We start from the raw sequence: 21,063 nt of genomic DNA, 5'->3' as shown, positions 1-21,063 counted from the left end.
CGAGGTTGAGATGAGCTGTTTGCGAAAATTATACTTTGGTGCAGGGCACTTCAAGTCTAAGAGTCGCGAGTCATCCTTAGCGATCAATTTCAATGGGTTCTGGGCAAATTAAAGCCACTCGTTGACTTCTCAGTGTTCACGTGCACAGATCTGACAACAACACTCATTGTGGACGGAACTTAAGAGGTCTACTTGTAGGAACATTTACAACCCAGATAATGCGCAGTATTTTGATTGCGTTTGTGTTAGAACTTTGCTGTATTTAAATTAGGTTGGTTTGAACTATCACAACCCGTCATTAAGCCTTGTAGCAGGTATTGCACAAACACACGATCAGGGGGTGGGTCTGCTGCTGAGATCTAGAAGGTCGTAACCGGCCCAGCGTTTGCTGGATGAAACAAATGCTGCTGTATAAATGTTCAGTTTATATCATAAATATTAAGTTAATACCTCAGTAAGATTTTCCTGGTAGGATGGGAATGGTTTAGTTTTGTTTGAATGTTTGTGTTTTGGTGATTTGTTTACCTTTCTTGTACTTTGCATAACTGTCATGTTTTTGTATTGTTGTTGTTATGTTCTCACCCGCCCCTACTGGACAGCTTTATAGCTAATCGGATTCCTCCAGTATAAATAAACATTCGGATTCAGAAGTGGCCGATGAATTAAGACGCATTTTATTTGTGCGTAGAGACACAGAGCGGAGGTCTATGAATTACTCCTGACGCTCCACAGCAACACGTGTTAGTCCATGCGAAGCAGACCAAATATTTTACTCGATTGTAACAGCTGAGATGGCAACACTGGAGTTGCACCAACATCTTTACATCGCCAACGAAAGTGAATTACGCAATATCACATAATACACTTTGTATTAAGCATATTACAGAAAGTGGTAATCAGTGAATATTTGCCACCTATTGCGGTAATGAATTCTGCTCTGGCCCATGAACTCTGTCTGTCGCCTGATGAGGCTGGTTGTAATTATCAGCGAAACGTCACGATACTCGAATTGTAAATGTTGTAGGTTTACTCTTCAACAGTTAGTGCTGAACTAGTAATGAATTGGTACGTTTTGTTTACGTGACAAACCTTACTAACTGGGTGGTGGCGGGTTTAACGACACATTTATTTACGCGATCTAGCCCAAAATACCTCTTATGTTATCATGAGTTTGTGCTCAGGAGGCCGGTCTGCCGGATGTATGCACCGTATGTTGAGCTTCTTTCACACCGTACGTAGCCAACAGTGCTAATCGTAGGTGTGTGTGTGTGCGTGTGTAAAGGTGCGTGTGCGAGGACATGCGTGTTCGTGTCAGCATGCGGGCTATCGGAAGCACTCACAGGAGCAGCACAGGCCTTGTTTGCCGAGCCCCACCAGCATGTTGAGGCACAGGTTGCAGTACGCTGGCTTGTTGAAGTGCTTCAGCCTCCACACGTGCTGCCCGTCGTCTTTCACGTTCTGCACCGAGGGTTACACGCAGGGGGACGAGTGCTCGTGTCAGCTGGGTTCAACAAGGCGAGCGAGCGCTCACGTGAGCTGGGTTAGACATTGAGAAAGTGCTCGTGTGAGCTGGATTAGAGCGAGCGAGTGCTCGTTTGAGCTGGGTTTAACAAAGCGAGCGAGCGCTCACGTGAGCTGGGTTAGACATTGAGAAAGTGCTCGTGTGAGCTGTCTGTGTGTGTGGGGGTTGATGGAGGAAACAACAACACGAGTGGACACAGGCGCACGTTGGCTGGGCTGTAGAAAGGTTTTGAAGGTGTGGGGTCAAATACCAGGTGAAAACCCCTTTGCTCTTTACAAGGGCCCCCTGCGGATCGGAAGCCCGGCGTAAAACGGCCGCTCCCCCCCCCCCTACCCTGCAATCCAGCATCGTGGTGCACGCGCAATCTTGCTCGCTCACCGTCTCCAGGCCGAGCAGCACCAGCAGCGGAATCGTGGTGAGCCCTCCCCGGATCCACTCGTCCAGCGACACGGTTCCGTCCTGGTCGTAGTCGATCTCCTCCATCATCTCCTGCAGAATCTGCACATTGCAGTTGCCGATAACATCAGCACACGCCGGAGAGCCACGGGTTTGTCTTTCCCACCTCCCCCACCCCTACGATTAGCACAGTTGGCTACATACGGTGCGAAAGAAGTTCAACATACAAATGTATATTATTGGTTCTTTCGGTAAAGTCACGTAGAAGGGAAACAATAAAATACAAAAAATATAAAATAAATGTAGTGTTGCTTTCTTGCCTGTGGTTGAATGAATAGCGACGTTTAAGCCCGTGTCCAAACTCATTGGCCAGAGAATGGCTTTTGCTGATGTGAGGTGTATTGCTTCATCGCCTCCGTTGAATTCATTTTCAGATTTCACATCGGCTCAATACTATTGCCCAATTTTTCGCGGAATATTTCCCGAGGCCCCCCAACTCTAAACCTCTCGGACCCTGTCCTCCCTTCCCGACAGCAGGAGGGGGTTTGGTGGGGGGGGGGGGGCAAAATATATTTTACAGAGCTTCAGTTGAAATCAAGCCCCGTTCACTCCTGCGTGGTCGATGGGTCTGGCTGGTGTGTCTGCAATCGCATGCCGTGCTTTCTTTGGGGCACCGCGGTGGCGAGATGTTAACGACCTCACCTGGTATACCGGAGGTCGTGGGTTCGATTCCAATCCCCACCCTGACAGCCGTATATTTTGAGTTTGCAAGTTCTCCCCATGGCCGCGTGCATTTTTCTCTGGGTCCTCCGATTTTTCCCTTCACGGTTAGAAACGTGCATTTAGAGTATTTCGCAGCTACACATTTTCCGCGTGATAATCCACTTCGTTGAGCGATCATTTGTGGCCAGGTCGATCCTGAAAAAAGAGCTATTTAGCTCAGTGGGCCTTACCTGGTAAGATAAAAAAATGTTTCTCTTTAGTTTAGTTTTTGAACGTTCGCTCGCGAAGGTAGCGGCAGCGGGGGGCGATACTGCCGTGCGTCCACGCGGATTCGATTTAAGCGTGGGCATTTTGTCGCGGCGCGATCGCCGCGTCCTCCCGCTCGCCGGCGTCCCCGTCGCCACGCACCGGCTTGAGCTCCGTCACGTCCCACTCCAGGTACTCGGCGACGTGCATCATCTGCGTGATGATGCGATCCAGCTCCTGCGCGACAACGTCACTGCGGTCGGGCACAGGTGGTAGCAGCTGTGTGCGAAGCGCGGCTGTAGTCGTTGGTACCGTCGTGATTGTGCCGCGGTCATGTTTTAGGTGTAAATGGCGTTCCAACTTGACACTCATGCCAATGACGCGGGTTTGATTTCCCGTGTCTGCCCTCCGCCGTTGAGGCACTTCCACAGCCTTAACTCAGCGTTGCTTAAAGCATCGGCGAGGTGTTTGGAGAATGGACCAAGAAGAAAGTACTAGTATCTTGTGCAGTATAGCCGACGTTTATGTGTACATATAAAGTACTTTTATCACTCCACTGCTGCATGAGGCCACCACGCGCCGTGTAGAATGTGGTCAATGTCCATTAATAACTGTGCTTTTTTTCACGTGATTTTATCCTTCTACATTTCAGGACAGTGAATGGAAATATATCAGTCTCCTGGACAGACATTTTTCCATAGAAGGGTGTGTGGAAAAGTGCAGTTTCCCCCACAGCATGGTTGATGACGCACCTCTGATTAGTACGGTTGGCTATGTATGATGCAAAAGAAGTTCAACATACATACAATAAAATAGCCCATATGAAGGAATTTCACGATCAGGTTTGTGATGTGCCCTTTCGCAGGCCGTGCCATAACACGGCGCGATGAATCCCTCTGCGAGAGCTCTGAAAAGCAACTTCACCTCATGACACGGTGCCAAGAGTGAAATTGGGAGACAAATAAAATATCAGCTAATGTTTCTGGGAATTGCAGCCAAACAGTGATGTGCTGTGATCGCTGTGATAGCTATACCACAGAGGCGATGGGACAGCTGTGTTTTGCCGCGGTAATAAGTGGCGTAGCGCGTTTGGCGCTGGGCCCTGGTGCAAAGAATGAAATGGGGCCCCATCCAATTTCCCCCTCTTCAGAGCCCCGTGCCTGGATCCCCCCCCTCCGACCTGTAGAACGCAGTGCAGCTGCACCGCCTGCGCGCTCCATCGTTGCACCACCACTGGACAAAAGGAGACCCCTTGAATTACTGAGGAACAATGGAGAGGTTTGCTCACCGAGTGGTCCAGGAGTCCGTTTCCGTCGGTGTCGTACAGGCGGAACATGACTGCGGAACGCAAATAAATGCAATGTGCATTAATTCACAGCATCACAACCAACCACCATGTCTAAAAGTAAACTAAACTTTTTATTTTACCAGGTAAGGCCTCATTGAGCTATATAGCTCTTTTAACAGAAGGGACCTGAACACAAGTATGTATATTCTTGATTCTTACGGTAAAGTCACGTAGAAGGGAAACAATACAATAATAAAAATATAAAACAATAGTGAGAATTGTATTGTTTTATATTTGTATTATTTTATTGTTTCCCTTCTACGTGACTTTACCGAAAGAACCAAGAATATGAATCCCTGCAGGCACGAAAGCTTTAAATCAACATGTATGTATGTTGCACCGTATGTAGCCAGCCGTGATAATCGGAGGTGCGTGAGCGGGAATCGAACAAATGAAAGCAGCTAAATACTCTTAAACGCATGTTGATTTTAAATGCGAAGGGAAAAAACCAGAGGACCGGGATAAAAAACAATCCACGCGACCACAGGGAGAACATGCAAACTCCGAATATCGGGATCGGGATCAAACCCACGACCTCCTGTGTACCAGGTGAGCTAGTTAGCATCTCGCCACCACGGTGCCGAGATGCCAACTCCATTGTTAGTCTTGACCACGAGCCACTATTCCTCTTAGCGATGTGTCCTGCCCGAGCCAACTTGCAAGATGAGATATTTAACTTGTGTTTGTTCCCTGTTAATAAACAGATCTGTGTTATCTCCACATAATATATAAAATAAGTTTTTGTTTATTCGCCTATGGGCTTTCCTGACCAATAATATTAAGTCAACTGCCTCTGGCAATACAGCAGTTTTCAATTCATTGGCCTGACTCTGCTGATGATACCCAGATGGTTGAAACCAGTCCAGAGTTTGCATGGTTAAACAAATGCAGCAGAATTTTGCTTTGGCAGTCCAATCGGCTGAGGGAATAGAAATATATTATTATGTGTGGAGAAATGAATAGAGGTCTTTATTTTAACTTCCTCAGGCAGTGTTTATTTACGTTTGTAAACACCCGTTATCATCTCTCCCGCTAAAATTTTTATTTTTTAACCCCCCCCCCCAGAAAAAGTAGCGTGCAGTTTTCCTGTTTGCCGATGTAAAATGAACCTTTACAAAGCAGATTGGTGATAGGTAAGAAGTAATGAAATAGGGGCACATGGCGCTGATGCCAGCAGTGATACGAGTAGCGATACGAGTCTTTGCGCGCTGAGAATTTGAACAATTGTAAAAGACGAGGCGTTTGGTATAACTGGTTTCTTCCCCCTCGCCTGTGTGTGCAGCAGCAACACACAAGCCATCCCAGCGAGCGTTCTTTTGAGATCTTATCTCGCTCCCCATGGGCCACAAAGCGGAATAGAGAATGGGGGTCAGAGGAGGGGTGGGGGTGGTGGCGGGGGAAGGGAGATGGGGGGGGTCAGGAGTGGCAGGAAGCCCTCAGGGTTTGCCTACCGCTCAAACTTGACATGCCTCATTAGCCGTCCCCTATCACTGGAGGTGGAACACGGCAGGCGCTTGCAAGTCATGCACGGGGTCAGGGAGGCAACTAGGGGGTCACTCCGCACCACCGGGCCCCCCCGTCTCGATGAGGCGGAACACCCTCATCGATCCGTTCGGAGTTTCCCGAGCCTGCTCTGTGTGACGAATCGTCGCAAAAAACACCGCGACGCATCAACGCCGCCTCTTTCGCGTCGGTGCAGGGAATCTGCCATCAACCGTTTTGGCTCGGGTCAAGGCGCGTTTTGTTCCTGACCCGGCCAACCCCCTCGAACACGCGACCAAGATGCCCAATGAGGAGCGGCCCTTGAGGAACCGTCCGCGTTCTGGCGGCGTGCGCGTCGCCACAAAGGGGCTGGGGAGCAGTCGTGCTACCCAGCGCCGTCTGGCTATCGAATGCGGAGGCTGCGCAACTGCGCCCGAGGCCGGCCGAAGGGGCCGTGTCGCCGGCGTTGCGCAGAGAGGGGAGAGCCCCGTGTCGTTCCTCTGATGAGCAGGGCGCGTGGCTATCGTGCGACTCCCACCGGTGGGAGCTGCGACTGCGGAGTCGTGGACCGTTGGGTTGATGATGTTGATGTTGTTGTGATTGCGTGGAGTGGTCGTGTAGTGGTTAGGGCGTTGAGCTATGAAACCCAGCGACCTGGGGTTCATTCACAGACGTGACGGAGATGAGTATGTGTGTGTGTTCAATTTATTTCGCACCATACGTAGCCATCCGTGCTAATCGGAAGTGAGTAGTGACATCTGAATCAGCCCTGGGCCTCCCCTAGGTTTACTCAGTCTTATCTGGTGTGGCACAAAAAGGCCACCGCTGGGGAGACAAAGGCGCACAACTCCCTTTGCACCGCTGGCCTTCAAAGGTGCTTGCTAACACAGCACTTGCTCCAACAGGCTGCGTAGGCTACACAGGGGATCTTTGTCTTTGTGGGGCTGGCAGGGGTTCCGCCCCTCCTGCTGCAAGCTCACGTGCCCGTGTTGGAGCGATGTTCCTCATGAACACGGGGGCTGAGAGAGAGAGAGCTAGAACAGAATGCACGACAGACAAAATCGGATCGTATCATTCCTCATTTTTTGTTAGGAGGGTTTCGCTGTGTTCGGCAGTAGGGGGGTGGTGGTTTGGGTGTTGCTCTGTGTTTTCTCAATTGAGTTATTTGTGGGACATTTTCTCATTTGGCAACTTTGGACGATAGCAGCGACGAGTTACGGATTTAAACTTTTGAGATTTTGTTTCATTTGAAAGATAATTTCATATTAATTAAAATCAGATGTCACGTGACAATTTAACGGGTCTTTGTGCTAACAAAAGTGACATCACCCGATGCCACGTACCGCCACTTTTGTGCGGGGGGGGGGGGGGGTAACGTAACACGTGATATCATTTCCTGTGACATACTTTCTAATCAATCCGAAATAGTTGTTTATTCGGATCGTCCACAAATGTAATATCTGTATGCATGTTGAACTTCTTTCGCACCATACGTAGGCCAACCGTGATAATCGTAGCTGCGATTTCTTTTTGGATCCATCCAACAATCGGCGAACGCGTCGCTCGACCCGACCACGTGCGTTGCGTTCTCTGATATTTTTTGTGCGGTTGTCGAGAGAGGGATGGGGGGGGTGGGGCGAAGACTTCACGCCCGTGAGTCGCGGGCGCTCACACTCCAGCTTGTCCTCGGGCCGGCCCCCCTCGAGCAGCGAGAGGTAGCACACGATGTCCTTGAGGAAGACCACCTGGGGCAGCGCGGGCTGCGTGAGCGACACGGAGCGAGATCGCCCGGGGCTTCCCTTCAGCAGGTTCAGCCCCAGCTTGCGCTCGCGCATGGCTGCGGCACACGCAACACACACAAAGGGACCGTCCATAAATGACGTCACGCACCTAGGGAGGGGGGGGAGGTCAGACATTTGTGACGATGTTTGACGAGGGGGGGGGGGGTTTGAGAAATGTGACGTCACATCAAAATGCGCAACTTTAAATAAATAAATAAATGTTATAACAACACTCATTGTTATAAAACACTCCTACAACATCAGAGTGCAACGCCACATTAAATACGTACTACAATGACAATAGTTTAAAGCGATTTGAAGCATGTTTTATTTTGGGGGGGGGGTGGCAGAGCTTTGTGACGTCATATTTGAGGGGGGGGTCTGACTTTTTGTGACGCCGTGTGACGAAGGGGGGGGGGGGTCAAACATCGTCCAAAATCGTGTAACGTCATTTATGGACGCCCTCAAAGACAAATATCCCCCCCGTGTCGCCTTAACAGACTGTTGGGGCGAGTGAAGGCCGGCACGGCCGGCATGGCCTTCACAGGTGCAGAATGGTAACTACTCAAGTGGGTATGTAGTCAGGCTAGTAACTAGGTATGGAGATTCATAGGTGGATACGCAGGCAGGCAGGCAAGTAGGTGGGCAGGCAAGTCGGTAGACAGGCAGAGAAGTCGGTAGGTGGGTGGAGGTGAATAGGTCGGCTGGCAGGGAGATCAGGTAGGTGGGTAGACGGGCAGGCAAGTAATATAACGTCTTGGAGTGTTTGTGGTAAAAAAATAATACCCATGGATAAATAAAGAGAAACAGGTCTGTATCACCATAGGCACGCTTAAGCGGTTGTTCTTTCGCTGTGTCTGTCCCCACCTGAAGACGGACGCTTGTGCTGCGCCCGAAACGTCGTGATTTAATTTAGTTGTTTTCATTTTAATTTATTGTTTTTTACCTACGTGACTTTACCCAAAAAAACTAAATGTCTGTATCACCATCATAATTATAAAATAACATTGAAGTCCATAAATCAATTAACCAACGTGGGGTCGGCACCATCGCTTTAAGCAGACAAACGCCAAACTGTTTTCATCTAACACATGTTCGGTAGTTGGATTGGTAGGTAGATATGATTATTATTAAAATCAGTTGAGAACTCATTGAAACTTAAATGTTTATTTTCGTTTGGGCGGCCTGGCATGTGACTGTTTACATCGAGCACACGGTATCATTCACGGCCAGACTGGGGAAGCATCTTCTCCTCGACTCGTTTGCCATCTGCTGATTACTTTCAGAAATGGCCATGCAGTGTGCATTAGGCATTTCCTGCAAGTGTTACACCAAACCATAATGGACAAATTTGATTTATACCCGGGGACTTAATTGCAGCCAAAAATATCCGGGTTGATGACGGAGGAAATATTTCTGTACTCGGCACACCACATCCACCACTCGCTGTGGCTACTAGTCAGGTGCCTACTCAAGTGTAACAGTGACCCGGGAAATATTTGGTGGGAAATGAAGCCCTGGTTACACCATCTTTTGACCTGTTCCAAAACAACCGTTTAAAATTTCGTTTTATTCTCACTGGGAAAAAAAATTGGAGCTTTATTTACACTTTAGAGAAAGGAATATAATTATTTGTGTAAATGATACAATTTATCATTCCTCTTTTTCAGTTTACTGTACCGCAATTGACAGACAGAAAAAAAACCCTAGGGATTAGGAACAACCACATCATTGCAGAAGCCTTCATCCAGGAGTGGATAGATCGTGGCTTAAGGTAGCGGTAATGATGAAGCCTTCCACCACGCCACAAGACGAGTTCCGTGAACGTGTCACCAGACACACTGGCGAGACGGGTCACCACAACATTTGCATAGGGGTGACATTTACCAGGTGGAGCTGACAATTACAAATCTGTGAAATCCCAAAAGCCGACACCAGAGGAATTTTGGGCTTCCTCATGACGGTCCAGGAATGGAACTCTCTGCCAAAAAAACCTTTCGCACGCCCAGAGTTGTGTGCAGTCCTGCGCAGCACGCACGCACCCGCTGTGAATGTAATGGCACGGTGGCTCCGGGCTCCGTTAATCCACACCAACACGGTCTCAGGTGCGTGTGTGGACAGAGTGATATGAAGGCAGTCATCACAGATGACCGGTAGCAGCGGTGTCACGATTGCCCTCTGTGGTGGAGGCTCATGGAAGACGCTATTGGGCAGTTGGACGCAGCCGCCATCCAACAACAGTGGAGGGCAGAGGAGCGACACTTACAACGAGTGCAGTGCCGGACCCTAAAATACAGCGCGAGTTGGGACAGTCGGGAGCACAGATTGTGTATCTGTCAGTCATCTCAGTCGGTCAACCCATAACATTTAGGTCTGCCCTGTGACCTGTCAGCGAGCCTTGGACACTCTACGTGGCCTCAAAGTGCACCTAGCCTGGCACAAGTGCTGTGGTGATGTCACCGCCACTTAGTGGCGAATGACGGCTGTTAAGGCATTTTAATTTGTATGAAATATACAAATTTGGAAAACCCGTATAACCCATACATTCTCATTGTTCAGAAAGCAAACTGTTGGTTGAGTGTAGGCAGATATAAGTCGATGGATAAATGTAATGATTAGATACATTGTGCAACCATATTTGGGGGAGATGATACAATAGTTGTAGAGCGTTGCTGTGATGTTAGCATGGTTTATTTTAAACGAATCCCCAACGGATTCGAGAGTGGCGCGAGTGAAAACCGGTCAAATAATATCACAGCGAGCTCATCTCCTTACTCAGGATGATAACATTTAAAGCGTCCCTTGTGAGTCCCAGGTACTACGACCCAGCGTTCCGTGCTGCATTTGTCAATCTCCGCCACCAGGTGGCAGAGCAACCAAAGCTCACCGAGGGCTGAGTCGGTCCTTGCAGCCTCCTCCAATTGAGCTCCGAATCAATCGGTAGCAAGGAAAGTTTTCCCCGTAACATACACACGCGCTACCACTGCTGGCTATTCAGTGGAACCTGACTCGAGCCCGAGTGTTCGTCCAAACTCTGGCCACTGGCACTGGCGCGTCATCCACCGTTATACGCTCTCTGCGCGTAATTGGAACGTCTTGCATTACTGACGGAGCAGACAGGAATTTTGGCCCAATTGTAAAGGATGCTTAACACTGTGCGTAGCTCTCTTCTATATTGTGCCGGAAAAATCTGAGAGCTAGCGATCGCACATGAGCCAATTATCAGATGTACACAGTCACTCGCCGGCACCTGTAAAAGTATACTCGTCCAAAGAGCCGTGTTTATTTTGAACGTCAGACTTGCGCTTCAAACCGCCGGTTTAACCTAGCCGGATTGTTAAAGCAAACAAAGGCGGTAATTCCATCTGTCCGGTGAAAATTGGAAGGGAATAATGAAGAGCGTATGCTTTCGCACGGGCGTAAATATCACTGTCTTTGGAATTTATCACCGTCAAATTATCGCAACAATTTTGAGGTCAGGAGCCATTGGTGGTGAATTGGCTGCAAACCAGGGCGCCGCTCGCCATCTCAGAAAAAAAGGGGCTCTGACTTAATGGAGAGAAGGAGCGCGGAGACCTCTTGGGATTTACATTGAGCGGAGGGTGACGCACGCCGAAGAATTTTGATTTTATGACTTAAGGACGGGCGAAATCCAGGCTAAGCCGATATGAATTGGCGGCAGAAATCTCCGCACTACACCTGGAGATTTCGGCGGCAGGAGCGACTGGGGCAGCTTGGAGGAGCCGCGGGACTTGTTGAGGCCCGGCGTGCCCGTGGAGCGCTGCGAGGATGATCTGGACGAGGTGGGCGTTGAAGAGGCGACGGCCTGCAGGGAGAGCTGGTCGGACTGGCCGAGCCGCGCCGCGCCGTCCGTGCCCTGGGCCCCTTGCGTCTCGCCGTGGAACACGAGAGGGCTCCGCTTCTCCGACTGCCTCATCGCCTGGATGATGCTCTTGCCGTTCAGGCCTGGTGCGGTCAGAGGGCGTCACGGTGGCGAGGTGTTAAATACCTCGCCTGGTATACAGGAGGCCGTGGGTTCGATACTGACCCTGACGCCTGCTGTATAGTATAATTTGCGTGTTCTCCCCGTGGTCGCAAGGATTTTTCTCCGGCTGGAATACATTTCCACATGATAAGCCACTTCATTGAGCTATAATTTGTGACCAGGTCGCTTTTGAAAAATAGGTATATAGCTTAGTGGGCCTTACCTGGTAAAATAAAAAATAGCTTTTTCATTTGTATAGTTTATCAGGTTCAGCGCTATCGAAGCTTTAAAACGTTTGACATTCACCTGTCATCGGCTGTGATCTAACCATTGCTGGATGACGGCCTCCCCAAGCCATTGCTATCTAAAAATCTTGATGTTACAAGAATGTAAATGTAGACGTTCCATCCCATTCGTGATAGAGGGCGCTTCCAGATGTAACACAAAATAGAAAATTCTGGCCTCAGACTTTGGGAAACAAATATTGTCTTAGGTAGCACGTTCTATTTCTGTAATGCCCACGGGCACACTTTATCATGGGGCAGCAGAGGAGAAGGAGCAACCTCATGTTGAGTGATGGCTAACTCTGGGGGCTTCGACTAAAAGCCTTGATTGTATCTGGCTGTAGTTGTTGGGAGAAACTTTTAGATTTATCGTCATCATTTTTATTATTATCAATAATCGATTTTAAAGCACATGGCAATTTGAGACTAACACGTCTATTTTTCAAAGGGCATTCGGATAGTAACGTCAATATTGTTGCACATGTGGTTAGAAAAAGGGTTGATGCAGCATCACTCACGGACAAATTTGTGAGCAGTGCAGAAAAAAGCCTTAAGTCGGTACAAAACCCTTTGGATGTGGTTAATAATTCAGCAACGCCTGCAAGAAAAGGTGAGACCAGATTGAGAAGTTCACTGCTGACAAAAGGAAGAGCCGTTTCATTAACACGTCACTCCACTGTGGAAACCCACAGTGGAAACCCACAGTGGAGCCATGGGGCAGAAAATGGGGTCAGTGGTTGAGCAAGGAGGTGTGTGAAATTAAATAAGCGAGGCACCCATTCTCTTTGGTTCTTTCGGTAAAGTCACGTAGGTATAAAATAATTTATTTTAAAAGAATTTATTTTATTTTAAAAGAATTTATATTAAAATAATTTATTTTAAAATAATGTATTTTAATAATTTATTTAAGTAATTTATTTTATACCTACGTGACTTTACCGAAAGAATCAAAGAGTATGGATTTCTGCAGTCATGAAAGCTTCAAATCAAGAAAGGGAGGCACCGTTATCTCGGAGGGCTTAAAACTGAAGAGGAGTACGTCTTTAAAAACAAAGAAACATCATCATGGGTGATGTCAAAGTCACAGGAAAGTTGTTTAAAAAGGTCAGGGTAATGCGTTCTCAATTTACTACAAAAACCATTGACAGCAGGAGTATTATGGATGTCAAGACACCTCCAAAATGTTTTGATTTAAAGCTTTCGTGACTGCAGGGATTCATATTCTTGGTTCTTTCGGTAAAGTCACGTAGGATTTTGTATTATTATTATTTTATCATTTCCCTTCTATGTGACTTTACCGAAAGAACCAAGAATATACCTCCAAAATGCTTTAGAAAGAAACACCCACGACATCTTGGACACAAAAAATAATGGTATTTTAGATTCCGCATTTTTTGGGGTCAGTAGCTAGTCGTTATATTTAGTTGATATAATTATCATGTGATAGAACCGCTCTTACGACAAAATGGGGGGGGGGGGGTGTGGGTGAATTTCGCGGATTGCGTCTGTCATGTGACCAACAACAAACCGAGCGGCGTTCGCGAGTAGCACGCACCCTCCTCCCGCTCCTGCAAACTTCCAAAGATGGGAGCGAGCCCCTCGCCTGACGCCCGGCGTCAGTGCCGGATTATCCTCGTAGCAAAAGCAGCACATGTAGCTACGGGCCCCGCGCTAAATGCTTTCAAGCTATCAATTCCGGTTCAGTGATTCTGCACTTGCTCTATTACTATATGTAGTACTATACCGCCTTCAACTTTTATAAACGACTGGGTGTTTAAGGTTAGCGATTTGTCGTATTATCTGGCTGTATAGCAAATGATTTTTTTTTACTATGCAAGTAAAAAATTTGTGTTTAAATACGTTTTTTTTATTTAGGGCCCCTTTATAACATATTCTACAGGCCCCGCACTAGCTTAATCCGGCACTGCCTGGCGTCGTGTGGCGCCAACCGCTAGGCAAAGCTGTTGCAGCAAAAGACATTTCCTTTTTGGCATTGTTTTGTTCTGATTTGAGAGTAGGGAGGTGCCCAGACTGGGTGGGTGTGGGAGCGCTCACCCGTCACCGGAGCACAGGCCACAGCCGTGTGAGCTGTGATGCCGCTGTCGATCGTTCGCATCTCTGCAACACAACCAACCAATTACGGTTCAGAAAACGACGTTTACCAACAGATTAACAATTCAGGCTTCATTATGAGACCTCCTTTACCAGTGGCAAAATATAGTAGTAGGTTTTTACCCTTTAAACTGGTACAAAACTGACACCTTTATACAAGGCATCATGTTTGCAATAACCACAACACAAGCCTTTTGGCGTCATCTGGTCCAACACCAATGGAGACTAGGCTCTAAGAAAAGCTGTCTCGGGTGTGGACCAATCAACTTCAAGGACAGTGCATATCATTACCATTATCAGAGTTGTTTCTTTTTGTTTGCATTTTGACTGCTTGTGTTGTGGTTATTGCAAACATGATGCCTTGTATAAAGGTGTCAGTTTTGTACCAGTTTAAAGGGTAAAAAACCTACTACTAATTTCAGGCTTCACCAACGAATGAGCGAATTAGGGTGTATTACTTTGTGGGGTTGGGCGAACACCGGTAATCCCGAACAAGCGCCTGATTGCCGATGCCACTAAAGAGCCTCCAGGATTGAATCCATACCTCGAAAACAAAACGGTCGACATTAAATGGAATCTGCACGTCTCACTGCAGATCAGCCCACCACCACTGCCTTTCACAAGTGGAAGTTTAGAGAAAGCCTTGTGTGGGATGTTTAGATATGCCGACTGGACCATCGACCACAGAATGGTGAAGCGATGCGACTCCTGTGTGAGCTTTGAGGGTCTCTACGTGAGCCTGTTGATCCCTATGAGAGTATATCGCTGTCGACGTGCCGCTATGTGAGACCACATCGGGGTGAACCACCGTTAGTAGTCGCAATTCAAAGGAGGCATTGAAGAATTGTACCCAGCATATGTCGAAGAGTAATTTGCTGGATAATTAATCTGGACATAGATGTATTTTACTCATTCAGCCATACTCAAGAGAGACTTTGTAGGCGTTTTAAATTACTGACAATTTACTTTTTACAGACGTTATTTAAAGGCATGTGTCAAGATGTGCTAATGACATCATCAGAGCCCATCGTTGACAAAATCGTAAAGTGCTTCTTCTGGAATGAGACTATGAAGAAAAACGTGAAATGTCACGCTCTCCATCGATTGTCAAAGCATTTTTAACTCAGGCAAATTGAAAGGCAGCAAATCAATTAAAACATACCCGTGTTGTGACTATCTTCTTGTAATTCACAGATCATTAGGTAAAAAAATATTCATAATTTCACACTGCACAAATTTGCAGACTACTGACAACCTCGTGACAAATCCAACAGGTCTCTCTCTCTGTCTGGTGGGTGTGCGTGATTACACTTAAATGCCCTTTGTTTTCCTTCACATTTAAAATGTTCGCGACCAAAAGTTAACGATTGTTTTCAGGAAGCGTCGCTGAGATACGGCGCCTGTTGCTACTCAGCCCTGGTGGCGAGTGCTCGTGGTCAAATCAAGCAAAGGAGAACTCATACCTGCCACGGTGGCGAGATGTTAACTACCTTGCCTGGTATGCAGGAGATCGTGGGGTCAATCCCAACCCTGATGCCTGTATATTTGGCGTTTGCATGTTCTCCCCTTGGTTGTGTCGTGTGTATTCCGGTTTTTCCCTCCACATTTAGAAACGTGCGTTTAGAATATTTGGCTGCTGCTATGAATATCCACGTGATGAGCCACTTCGTTGAGCTATCATTTGTGGCCAGGTCGTTTCTGAAAAAGAACGATATAGCTCAGTGGGCCTTGCCTGGTAAAACAGTTTCGTTTAATTTTATCGTTGAATGTTTATTATGGGTCGTTGGTCGACTGTTTATGTTTGCGCACCGACCAGATGTGAATTATCATCATTTGAATGGAATGAACGGGTTTGGTCAGTCAGCAGCGCCCCCCTATCCCCTGCTCCACGCATTGTTTAAAATTATATTCAACAACAAGGGAGCAGTTGGAACAATCGGATATGGCAAGATGTTACAAATTCCTATACTAAAATGTTCAAATGAGATTTGGCCCAGGGATTAATTTCTCGCGAAATATTTTCTGCATTGCTGGTAGAGTGAAATAGGTGACACGTGACCCATAGCCATAGTGAGAGGTATACTGGATGTGGTGTGCCGGGCGCAAAATAATTTCATGGGTCGCTGGTAGGCTGAAGTAGGTGGCACGTGACTAGGAACCACAGCCTTAGTGCGAAGAATACTGGATGTGGAGTTCCGGATGTGGTCATAATGCCCGCTCGTACCCGTGGAGCTGAAGAGCGAAGTGGCTCGGTGGAGCTGCGAGGCGGGGCTGGCCTGGCTCGACTTCTTCTGGAACGACATGAAGAGGTGGCGGCACAGGTCCTCAGGGATGTCCGTCTCCAGGTACGTCCTCATGAAGAGACGGAATCCCTCCAGGTCGATGGGCTGGGGGAGCGGAGGCGAGCGCTTTTAACAACAACAACAACAACAACCGCAGCACGGTCGGACAGGCATTGCTTTCACTTGAAAAGGAGCAGGGCCCAACCGCGCGTACCCGAGCGCGCGCGCTGCGCAACTCGGAACCGTCGTGGGATTTGGGAAAAAAGTGTCCGGGGAGGGAGGCGCGTATTACTGCGCTCGTGCTCGATACTTCGGAGCACATCGGCACATCGAGCGGGGTGGGGGGCAAATGGAGGTGGCTGAGACACGGGGGGCAAGCCGGGTGTTTCCGCCGGCGTTGGATCGGGGGACTCAGCTGGCGCAGGTGATCAACAAAACAAGACGTTTGCAGAGCCGTCTCCTCGACGAGGGCTCGCGACTCGCAAACTGACATTTTTGGCAGGACAGATTTTGGCCGGATTGTATGCAAATGAGATGGGGCATTTGATTTTAGGTCGGCTGTCACGAACAATGTTCATGATTCGTGATCGGTTTCCTTTGGGTTAGATCGTTTAGGTATGATGACAAATGTTAACTATAGCCCTCCACCACCCGACAGAATCAATCTAATCGTGCCGTCACGTCATGGACAAATACACCCAAATTATTTGTTTTTTATCAGCAAAACAGGAGAAATGTCCGAAGAGGGATGAAAAGATTGACAATTTTTACGTGCGACATTTTGCTGTAGATTACACCCAGCATCATCATATGTTGAACAAAAGGCTCAGATTTTACACGTTATGGAGAGTTATAGTTAAAAATGAACATTATACCTCCACTATCTAACCCAAACAAAAAACGCATTAAGAAATGGAGCAAAAATGAATGTAAATAGATTGCTGTTTTAAAATTGGAGGTGAAATATGAATGTGATTCATGGGGTGGCTAATTGCATGCAGGTGACCCCAATGAATGCACTCACCTGATTTAGAACGTCTGGTTTCTGTGGGCATTTGCAGATTTAAAAAATTCAGGCAGAGTTAAAATCACAAAACGGGGACAGCTGATGACTCGATGTGAACATCGCATGGGTGAGGAGTTCTGGCAAGGTGACATTCAAATGCAGTAATAGGCATTAAACTCGTTTTTAAACCAATTAATCGTTTCCACAAAATTTTCCTTTTAAATTTAATTGCTCACCTTTTTTAAAAGTCCATAATGAACTGGCGTATTTTTTTTTTAAATCAAGAGCAAAGTAACAATTCGTCTTTGGAATGCTTCGATTTAATCATAACATCTTAATCGAAGAACGTTTTTGTGTCAACCCCATGTGCGTGCGATATGCGAGAACTTTGATCCAAAATTGGAAAATGGATCTTCGGGTTGTATTCATGTAATACAAATGGAGGTTCTTAATATATATATAAAATCCTCCTTTTAACCCAGTGAGAAAAGCAAATAAATTTGTGGTTAAAATGTCAAAAGTGACAGAAGACCATGCACGTGGTTGGAAGACAACTATTCTGAAACTTGAATCGTTTAATTTGAATTTTCTCCGTGAGTTCGGTCTGAAAAGGCTGATGAATTGCACGGCGCAGCCATGTCAACGGTTTTATAAAAAAACGAGCCCCAGCCTCGTTGCGGCGCTTCATTGTGCTGGCGCCATTCAGCGTTTCGCATTTCCACGGGGAAAACACGCTCCACGTTACACTCGCTGCTAATGTCCGTTTTACTAGTGGGCAGTAATAGCCGCAAACAAGAGGGCGGCGTGCGGCATAATAATTTGCGCACAATCTTGCCGTCCATTAGTGGCCCCATTTTTTCGTCTAAAACGCCGTACTTTGGTGAGATTTTATCTCTCTCTCTCTCTGAGATTCCGTCTTCTAAGTACACCGAGTACCAAACCTGTGCTGTGACAATGCCCTCCCAATACGTTTTGTGTCTGCAGCAACAGCCCCACACAAGCGGCGGATGACTGAGAAATGTGGATGACCTCCAAATGAAACAGCGAAATGAAAATTTTCAAAATCTGACAGCATAAAATTCCTAACGTATTTTTTTCGTACTATATTACAAGTTTTGCAATAAAAAAAACACACTGAATAACCGAGACACTGATATTTTTTTCCTTAATTAATATAAATAATATCCAGTGTTCCAACTTGGTGAGATAATAGAGAATCGTTTTAACCACCGGGGAAAGAAAGGGAAAGAAATGGAATGGGAGGGGGGGGAATTGGAGGTACATCGATTCGTAGGACGTCAGCCTGATGTGGTCAGTATCTGAAGGGGAATAGTCATCAAAATCTAAATCTTTGGATAGGTTTGAGAAAAGACAAAAAAAATATGGAGATCACATCTCTGAAAAAGATTACATCCCTCCCTAAAACACATTCCTGCGAATGGAGCTGGTAGGAACGTTGGGTTGCTCGGTCAATGGCCAGGGTCAACGGTGGCGTGGTGTATTCCGCAAATATTCCCGACTGTGAGGGCGGGCACAAGCCGACGTGAGTAGGTTAAACGTTGAGTTTTATAAGGGCACCACGGGGTGACCAGCCCCTCCCCACCCAGCCCCACCCCTCCCACCCCCCACCAGCCCACCCTCCCCACCCAGTCCCTCCCCACCCTCCCCACCCAGCCCCTCCCCACCCTCCCCACCGAGCCCCTCTCCACCCTCCCCTCCTCACCAAGCCCCTCCCTCCCCACCCAGCCCCTCCCCACCCTCCCCTTTCCACCCAGCCCCACCGCTCCCATTTTTGGATGCACGACGGACGGACGGACACAATAATCCCCTGTGGGCTGGTGTAACCAGGAGGTTCCTACCAATATAATCTTGTAAACTAAGTACTCAAAGGAAGTCAGATTGAATAAAGTGTTGACCCAAGTACTGATCGCAGGTGGTTCACGTCGCTTCCAGGTTTACACGCCGACTTACGGCTAGGACTATGAGTCGGTGAAGCAGATGAATCAAACACAAACTTGTAATCGACCACTTTCTGATAAATTTGCTCAGGTCCCATTTAAGATTGGCGACCGCCTGACATCCTGCAACCCGAAGGTGGGAAACCCCCCTACAAGCCACGTCCAGCGTGACGACGCTGATGATACTGATGACATCACAAAGCCCCCTCCCAAAACATCGCGTCCAGCATCACACGTGGGAAGAGATGTGACACTTTTTCTCTCTCAACTATTTTCATGTTCCCCGAGTAATCAAACCTATAATCGGTAGAATAATTGATTGCTGTACTTAAATAATGGGATATCCCAGCTCTACTCCGGCCTTGAATAATTTTATAATTGAGCTGAACACGTGACAGATCGTAGGACGACGATAACTTGTGTCTACCTGCTCTGGGTTGTACTTCGCCAGCACTCCCTCCCCTTGAAATTCCTCCAGGACATCCTTCAGCTTCTTGTTGGAGTCTAGAAAAGAGGGCATGATCGTTAGTCGCAGGTACAAAGGGATTTCCTGTGCCAAAGTAAATCAATAAAACCGCAGACCGAAAATAAAGCACTGCCAATGTCATTACCACTGTCATGTGACCACAAATAGATATTAACGTTACTAATATATCAGCAATGCCATTTATTTATCCTTAAAAACCTCATTGAGTCTCGAGACTTTTTTTGTCGAGAGGGTGCTGATTCTACTGGGATGTTTGACCAATTTCATGATTGAGTGATTGGCTTCGTATTCAGTTTCAGTTTCATTTATTAGGTAGAGCCCTGTGAGCCATTAGGCTCTTGAATCGGGTGCAACCGCAACAAACAAAAGAGAAAAACATGAACAAGAAAACATCTTAGAGTGACTATGTGACTAAGTGCAAACAGAAAATCTAGGAAAAAACAGCAAAATATTCCATAAAAAGAACCGTACACTAACGCTGTGTGCAAAAATCCAAGTGGGATGCAAGTTAAACAACAACCAATGCTCCACACATACCATTTAAGAATGTACCGCTCTATTGACAACTTCTGGCTACCCTCAACCCAAGTACTAACCAGGCTAAAACCTGCTTGGCTTCTGATATATGACAGGATTGGGTGCGTTCAGGGTGCTTTGGTGAATGTTTTTGGGAAATGGCCGTTCTTCAAGGTAGCCAGAATATATTTGTAGATGTTTAATTGTATAATAAAAAATCTCCAAATATGAATAAACAGCGAGTGGGGTGGTAGTGCGGTGGTTAACGTACTGGGCCATGAACCCGATTACCTGAGTTATATTCCTGGCCAGGGATAACATCAGGGCCATCTGAATAATTAGTCATCATCTGCCCTCACCAACCCGATCAGCACGATGACGAATGGTCAAACAACCCCCATGTCCAACACGGCGTGGGGAGGCCTTCATTCAGAAGTGGATTTATTATTATCTGTATTTGTAGATAACGATCTGCAACGTGATAGCTGCTTGACAACACCTACAGCTGTCTCTAATGAGCTCAGCTGGAGATGCAGCCTTATTAGCCGATGGATAATTGCCTAACAAGGGCAGATGAAAGCAGCATCCGTGGATAATCCCATGTTGCCACTGCAGGGAGGAGAGGCAGGGGAAGCACTTGATGTGCAGCTCATTGTGCTGGGCGGCACTACTGAGAGGACAAATGCTACGTTGGCGAGATGTTAACTACCTCGCCTGGTGGGCAGGAGATCGTCGGTTCGATCCTGATGATTGTATATTTGAATTATTTGGTTATTTTGGTAAAGTCATGTAGATATAAACATTATAATAAAATAAATTATAAACACTAATGTAGACTGTAGCCTGGTTTTAAAATGTGTTTTTGTTTTATTATTTAATTCACTTTATTTTTTTCTATCTACGTGACTTTACCGAAAGAACCAAAAAATATAAAT

At 47.0% G+C, this 21,063-nt stretch overlaps 1 protein-coding gene across 2 annotated transcripts in view; it reads right to left on the bottom strand.

Moving 5' to 3' along the window:
• Nucleotides 1-21,063, bottom strand: part of LOC133344771 (diacylglycerol kinase beta-like) — a 94,640-nt gene that overhangs the window by 41,465 nt on the left and 32,112 nt on the right. For both annotated transcript variants that reach the window (XM_061554914.1, XM_061554912.1), the window contains 10 exons: nucleotides 19,553-19,629; nucleotides 17,186-17,206; nucleotides 16,104-16,266; nucleotides 13,823-13,885; nucleotides 11,198-11,464; nucleotides 7,390-7,554; nucleotides 4,176-4,225; nucleotides 3,050-3,124; nucleotides 1,901-2,020; nucleotides 1,341-1,458 (listed from right to left, as the gene is read on the bottom strand). In XM_061554914.1, coding sequence (XP_061410898.1) covers nucleotides 1,341-1,458; nucleotides 1,901-2,020; nucleotides 3,050-3,124; nucleotides 4,176-4,225; nucleotides 7,390-7,554; nucleotides 11,198-11,464; nucleotides 13,823-13,885; nucleotides 16,104-16,266; nucleotides 17,186-17,206; nucleotides 19,553-19,629 — 1,119 coding nt within the window. The remainder of the gene's footprint in view (nucleotides 1-1,340; nucleotides 1,459-1,900; nucleotides 2,021-3,049; nucleotides 3,125-4,175; nucleotides 4,226-7,389; nucleotides 7,555-11,197; nucleotides 11,465-13,822; nucleotides 13,886-16,103; nucleotides 16,267-17,185; nucleotides 17,207-19,552; nucleotides 19,630-21,063) is intronic.

This window comes from Lethenteron reissneri, chromosome 20 (assembly GCF_015708825.2).
Source record: "Lethenteron reissneri isolate LAM-NWPU_2019-01 chromosome 20, ASM1570882v1, whole genome shotgun sequence".
NCBI lineage: Eukaryota > Metazoa > Chordata > Hyperoartia > Petromyzontiformes > Petromyzontidae > Lethenteron > Lethenteron reissneri.
Note: the sequence above shows the minus strand (reverse complement) of the source record. Positions and strands in the feature narration are given on the sequence as shown.